This window comes from Charadrius vociferus, unplaced genomic scaffold, assembly GCF_000708025.1.
Source record: "Charadrius vociferus isolate BGI_N301 unplaced genomic scaffold, ASM70802v2 scaffold88, whole genome shotgun sequence".
NCBI lineage: Eukaryota > Metazoa > Chordata > Aves > Charadriiformes > Charadriidae > Charadrius > Charadrius vociferus.
In genome coordinates this window covers 341,414-348,685 of record NW_009649619.1, presented here as the reverse complement: position 1 = coordinate 348,685, position 7,272 = coordinate 341,414, and the positions used below count along the sequence as shown (strand labels likewise).

At 38.0% G+C, this 7,272-nt stretch overlaps 1 protein-coding gene across 1 annotated transcript; it reads left to right on the top strand.

Annotated features, from left to right (window-relative positions):
* Nucleotides 1-2,249: 2,249 nt before the first annotated feature.
* On the top strand, nucleotides 2,250-6,703 carry TNIP2 (TNFAIP3 interacting protein 2). The gene is made up of 5 exons (XM_009890542.1): nucleotides 2,250-2,569; nucleotides 4,517-4,600; nucleotides 5,164-5,445; nucleotides 5,829-5,948; nucleotides 6,422-6,703. Exons 1-5 carry the CDS (start codon nucleotides 2,318-2,320, stop codon nucleotides 6,701-6,703), a joined length of 1,020 nt encoding a protein of 339 aa, XP_009888844.1. The 5' UTR covers nucleotides 2,250-2,317.
* The last annotated feature ends 569 nt before the right edge of the window (nucleotides 6,704-7,272 follow it).

Genomic DNA, 7,272 nt, shown 5'->3' with positions numbered 1-7,272 from the left:
CATCCTCTCTAGAGGAAAAAAAAAAAAAAAAATGATTAATTTGAGCTTAGCGAATCCCAGCGGTGGTGGTCTGGAAAGGTTTGGCATTCAGGCGTTTACGGAAGCGGATCGGCGGTGACAGCTTGGTGTAAGGTGGCCCGGGCAAGCTGGTGGTGGCAGAGCCCGGCAAATGTTTTTGAGCTCCGCAACACGATGCTTCTGCGTTCGACAGGTGTTGCTCTACGGGCTGCGCGCCCAGAGCGGGACTCTGCCCAAAGCCGCTCAGCCAGCCGCGTCCAACAGCGCTTCCCGCTGCCTTTAAGGTCCAGAAGCTAAACCATAAAATCCTAAACCAAACACTTAGCACAGCATTATAAACCTTTGTGCAGCTATTTCCGCAAGGAGAAGGAAAAAAAAATAGTAACCCCCCCTAAATGTGGAAGTTCCGTATTACTTACTGAAGACCCTCCTCTTTACCAGATGCAACAGTTTTGTTCTGTAAGACAAACAACTGATGCCGCCACTTTTTCTATTAAATTGTGGTGGTGTTTGTTTTTTTTTTTAAATGCACTTAAAAATGGATTTTTGTATTGACATTAAGGCAGCACATCAATACTTGGAGAAGTAACTGGCAAGTCTGGATTATGAGGAGATAATTAGGGAAATTGGTACCTTCTATGACAGAAAAAGAAGTCTCAAGACTGCATACCCTCCCATCCACCACAAGTGCTGTTTTTGTTACTGTAATTAAGACTTTCCCATGCCCAGTCTGAAATACTTAAAGAATTTTAAAGCATTTCTTTCTATATGAAGCTGCATAAAGGAATTTCCAAACCGAGAAGCAGTACTTAAAATTGAAACAAGTATTTTTGTCATAAGTAGTCTCTTGACCTAATGCTTATACAAAACATTTTCCATATATGACACTCACCTAAAAGGCATTTAAATAAGCTCAAGTTTGGAAATTTGTAATAAGAGATGATCTTACTGACACTTTGCAAACAGATGACAAACCTGTGGTATCTGAATATATTTTCAAGTCTGATGCTGAATGTCTTTAATCTATAGCAAAGCAAAAATTTAGCATGATGCTAAAGAATTTAAACCTCAGTAATAAGAACAAGTGCTATTTCTATAAGTTAGATATTAATTTTATTCTTTTTAGAAATAAATATTTTATGCCCAATCAGAAACGCTGAAATCATTGTCACTAAAAATAATATCAACAACAAAAAAGACATTTTGTCAAGTCAGAGACCTACATCCTGGCAAAGAAGAGTGCTCCCCGTGATTTACAGCTCCATAACCACTCTGGAAGAACTGGAAGGGTAGAGTCAAGCTTGTACCTGTCTCATGGTCTCCGCTGGCATCCAGGACATCATTGATTCTGGAGGAGCAGTGCTTCAGAGCTTTCTGTTACCAGCATCTGCTACTTTTTGAGGATATCAAGCACAGGCTGTTTTTGACAAAGTCAGGACTGGTATATTTCAGATCCTTGGTACTACAGAGTGGTTTACCCCAGTAAGCAAGCAAACTTCTTCCTTCTCAAAACACCTGTAGAGACACTAACTTAATGCAGTGCAGGTGGTCCCACAGAGCACAGAGTAATTCAACAAGAATGTGCGACAACAAGATAACACAGTTGTTTCCTAAGAGTATGGCAGACCCTGGTACATACCTTGGAGAGTCAGCTATGGCCAAAATAGAGTCATTGCTGCCACACAGACTTCATTATCTGTTTGCTTGTCCTCACTGCTCATCCTTTCATAAGTGGCAAAGTTGCTGTGTATGCTCCTTCTGCTTTGGCCTTGTGACAGTGCCAGGCAATGGATACACTTCACTGTTTTTTGATAAGAAGACTTTCCAGTCCACTTTTTTTTTTTTGGAGGAAAATCTCTACTATCTAGTAATTTAGAATGCAGGACCAATAAGCATTTCTCAGTCTCCATAGTTATTCCTTTTAAATGACTTTTTTTCTTGTAAGTTCCATCTTCAGTTTGTTGCTGCTGTATAGCTGTTCATAAAATCTTCCTGAATTTTTTGCTTGTGATTTCTTCATTCTGCTGACTAGGAAGTGCTTGTGTAGCTGTCCAAACAGTTCTTGATTTTGATTCACTGATTTGTCAGTTCTAAGATCCAGTGATTATATAGAAATGAATTGGATTTATGTTTCTTTTTAAGCACTTTGCAGCAAGTACAGGAGCAATATGGAATTCAGTCTTAAACATATTTTGGCTTTTGAGTTCACTGCTTTTAATTAACTTCCCCTCCCCCTTATGTTTAGGAAGTACAGAAGTTGAATCAGCAACTAGAGGAGAAAAATGGAGAGATACAGCAGATGATAAATCAGCCTCCATATGAAAAGGAGAGAGAAATCTTACGACTTCAGAAGAGCTTGGCAGAACGAGAGAAGGCTCAGGCCACCAGCGATGTTTTGTGCCGTTCACTCACTGATGAAACTCACCAACTTCAACGAAAATTAGCATCCACAGCAGAAATGTGTCAACATCTGGCAAAATGTCTAGAAGAGAAGCAAAGAAAAGAGAAAGGGAATTCAGATGACCAAATACCTACCGAAAGATCTAATCAGGTATTCTTACTGCTACTATGTTTCATTAAAGTCTTATTAGCTTCTGAGGTGTTAAATTCAATATGATAGTTGTAACTGGGGAGTGGTGAGAAACATCCCTTTAAATAGTTTCATGTAGGATGAAAAGATTACCACGGCAAGCTCTAAAGAATTCTGAGTACCACAAATTGACAACTGCTTCCATCCTAAATCACTTGCATTTTGGCCATTGCACTTATCAGAGACTTTTTTTTTTTTTTTTTTTTGGAGAGGAGAGGATCTTCACAGATCCCTTCCTAACTCAGCAATTCCATAATTACAATTCTTCTGTGCACATACAGGAAACAGTAACTTCTTTATACGGCAGTGTGCTTCTGTGCATCACTAGATGGTGCTGTGCCTTTGAAGGTGATATCTCCTGATTACTTGTTTAAGCATCTAAATCACAAAAAAAAGTCGAGATATTTTAAAGTAGTATTTATATCAAGAACTCTACAGCACGTGGTCTTTTCAGATCAGGATTTGGCTTTGCACATGTAGTACAGACCTACAGAAAGTTGGTTAGGGAAGAATGAGTCAAGGTGTCTTACCTTTTTTTTTTTTTTTCCCTCTGGAGTTCCCCCCTGGCCCCCCAGTGAGAGGCAGTGTTTCTCTCCAGCAAGGGTGTTTAGAAAAATTGCTTCATGATAGGAAGGTGGCAGAAATGCTGCTGAGGGGTACAAAGAAATCACCTGGATTTTGGCGTACTTTACTAATGGTTGTGTGGCTTTGCCACATTATCACCTTAGCTGAAGCTTTTCAGCAAAGGGTAGCGGTAGATCATGTTGTTCTGTTGTTCCAGAAGTCATGATGGTTCAGAGTCATTAGGTAATTCATCATAATATCATAAGGAAATAACATTAGAGGTGCTGCCTCCAGCAACAGATCAGAGTATTGAGTAGGATGCTACAGCCGATTCTCATAAAAAAAAAAGAATAATTCTGTCTCATGCTCTTACTGCTACATAGTGGTAATGCTTTGTTTCACATGACCACTCATCTGTGCTTTTATGGTAAACTCTATACATGCTCACTTCTACTTTGTAAAACATGCAGCATTTCCAAAGAAAATTTATTCACATTAAAGTTACCTGTAAGAAATTGTTAGAGGTAGACTAGATACAAAGAAAGAAGGACTTAAGGGACTTGAAGCATTTAGTATTATCATATTTTACGTGTAATTGATAGACAGGAAGCTTGATTGACTTTGATATATGTAATAAGTAGCTAACCGTGTACAGTGGGGACTTCCCTGTTGAAGAAGAGAAATTTCAGATGCAATTACTAGCTGATTCTAGGGAATTTTATACAAAAGTGTTCTATATTACTCACATACACCGGGGTTTTTTAAAGCAGATGTCACAACTGTAAAAAAAAAGAAAAAAAAGGGTATCATTTTAGTCAATTATTTAGCCAGCAGGGTTTTTTTCCCCCTCAGTAATTTCTTCCTAGTACTGGCCAAAATTGACAGTAATAACAAAGCCAGATGAAGGCCTGTCTGTGTCTTTCTCATGCATTCCCCCACTCCAAACAAGTAGTTTCCAAGGATTTAAGCTCTGTTGTCAGCAGTGTAGAGCCTCATGCACATAAAATGTGTGGTATTTTTATTGTTACCTTTTGTAGGCTCAGAATTTGGTAAAACAGGTATGTTTTTATGACATCACACAGATCTATTTAAAAGCAATACCAACGTGGTAAGAATCTGAGGTTTTGCACTGCTTATTAGTAATAAAAGCTGTAGGCTATACTATTAGTATTTAGAAATATGCTATATAGAAATAAGTAGACCTAGATGTATGTATGTTTCACTTATAGCAAATAGTTTTAGAGGCATTAAAAAAAAAAAGATTACTTCCAGTTTAACAGCATAGCTAAGTGGCATTTGGGATTTTTATGTTAAAGTAACACTTCCTTTATCTGAAAATTATAGCTTTTAGACAATGAAACTTCACTTCAAGCTCTTATCTGCAACCTACAAGACGAAAACAGGATGTTAAAACAAAAAGTAGCTCATGTGAGTACTTTCATTTTGTACAAGGTTAAGATTTGATTGTTTTGAATTACAGTAAATTTAGAATAGGTAAGGCCTGCTTAATCTAGTTAAATGGCACTTTAATGAGAGACTTCTTTTTTTTTAGTCCTTTCAACATGACGTATAGTCTTTGTTCCCTTAGCTAAGAACAACTTGTTATGTTATCTTTAATGTATTGGGGTTTTGTTAAAAATGCACTGCAGAAGAAAATTATTTCTGTGTTCCTTCTATGCATCAGCATTCCACCCCAGGAGAACGGTGCTAGGCCCAGAGTGGCCACCAACCCCTCACATTCCATATTATTTAATTCTGTCCCTATGGATTGGCAAATGGGGAAGGCTGCCTGGGAAGAGCCTGGCTTATAGCATGATAATCTTTGGCTCTCCTGTAAAATGGCGTATCCACACTCAGCAGTTGAGAGAGTGAGATTTTAGAGAATTCTCTTTTCTTTTACAGAATTTTGCTCCTGCACATATAGACAGTCTATAAAAGCCTGGAAGTTTGTGTCTTTGTGTTCTTCATGACTTTCCTGGGTAATCTTTCAGGTGGAAGACTTAAATGCAAAATGGCAGAAATACGATGCAAGTCGGGATGAGTATGTGAAGCGACTCCACTTGCAACTAAAAGAGATGAAGTCACAACTGGAGCAGCAGCACGGTGTAACTTCTGCACAAACGAATTCTGACCTGATGCACAAGGAGATATTCCGGTTAAACAAGCTACTGGAAGAAAAAATGAATGAATGCATAAAAACAAAGAGAGAATTAGAAGATGTGAAGAAGGCTAGTGAAGGAGATAATGAGCGCATACAAATGCTGGAGCAACAGGTCATTAGGTTTCTTTTTCCTAGAGGTGGGAACTCTTAGTTTCTCCCCAGACCACTGAAGTCCAGGGGGAAAAAATGAAATTATTTCTTTTGACATTTGCCACGTGTCTTGCCACATTTGGCTACACATATACTTAATAACGCAGATTTAAAGGAAACTCACTGCTGAAAGAACTGCATGCAGTTCTGCTGGTTTTAATGCAAGATATGAAAGATCTGAAAAAGAAATACAAATACCTTTAAAGTACAGATATGAGAGAGAAGATAATATTGAGATTCTGGGAATAGTTATTTACAAAAAAAAAGGAATCACTCCCTCAACTTTTTCATCTAACCTGCCAATACTCTAACTTATAAAATATTAACATAGTAATTCTTTTTCAGGTCCTAGTTTATAAAGATGATTTCACATCTGAGAGATCAGACAGAGAACGAGCGCAGAGTAAAATACAGGAGCTTCAGGCAGAAGTTGCATGTCTGCAACACCAACTAGCAAGAAAACAGGTAAGAAAACAACGTGCTACTTTTTCAGTTAAAGCATGTCAACATGATTCAGGAAAATATACTTTTAGACATATTTAAAAAATCTTAGTACTTCTAAAACCATTTCAGCTGTCAAAAACTTACATTATTTCATAGTCATTTCTAGCAGAGATGCTTCACAATATACGTGTAATACCCCTTTCTAGTCCATTTTCCTTCCATTTTGGATCAATATGCATTCTTAGAAGGAAAAGTAGTACAGCCAGGACTCTTCTAACAGTGGCATCTTTAAAGTAGCATACTGACTATATTCTGTATTTTCTACAAGCCTTCTTTACAATTATATTAATAAAACTTCAAAAAATGACGCTTTTTTTTTCCACAAATCTTCCAAAGAAAACACAAGCAGTGTTTCAGATAAAGGTGATAAAATATTCTGTTAAAGAATATCTTTTTACTCCATCTTTTTCAAGAGCTCCTCTTTCTCTTTCTAGGACTCAAGAGACACAAGCAGTCATTTCAGAGTTCATGCTGGTAACCAAAATCATATGCACGTACAGACGAACGTTGAACATCTACGAGGCAATAGCCCAGGCCAAACAGGCACGAGAAGAACATCTTCCCAGTCTGAACAAGCTTCTCCTCCTGTGGACAATGGAAACTCAGGATCTGAGGGCAGGGCACAGGGTGAACTTAGATGCCCTCATTGTATGAGGTTTTTCAGTGATGAACTCAGTGATGAATTCCTCAAGCACGTTGCTGAATGTTGCCAGTGACCTGTGATGTGAGGCTTGTAAGTCGATCACTACTTTAAAGACAGTAAAACTTTGCTCTACGCATATCTCCTACAGTCCTAAAACAGAGTAGTTCATATGGACAGCTCTTAGGAATTAGGAGGATGAACAGTATCTACCTCTTATTTGATTTCACCTTCTCTTGGACTGTATGAAAGACTTCAAGATAAAGCAGAGTGCTTTTATGAAGAATTATTTTTGACAACTTCAAGGAAGGCAAGCATAATGCAAATTCTACTACAAACTGAACTGAAACTTACAGTGGTAGTTAGCTTCAGAGTGCAACTTGACTCGTATTTGAGTCTAATTCTTGACAGCAGTTTGAAGGCTTGTGAAAAAAAATTACTGAACTTGAAATTTTCCTCCTCTTCCAAAAATGCAGGCTGAAGAATGGGGGAGGAGCACTTTGGCAGAAGATAGGAAAAAATCTTTTTATGCTTTATCTGGATTAAAAGCGAAAGTATTTTCTTGTCTACTGAAGCTGAACTTTCAGACATCTCATCTGTGTTCAACTGAAATCAGGAGAAGGGAAGAATACATAAAAGGGCTGG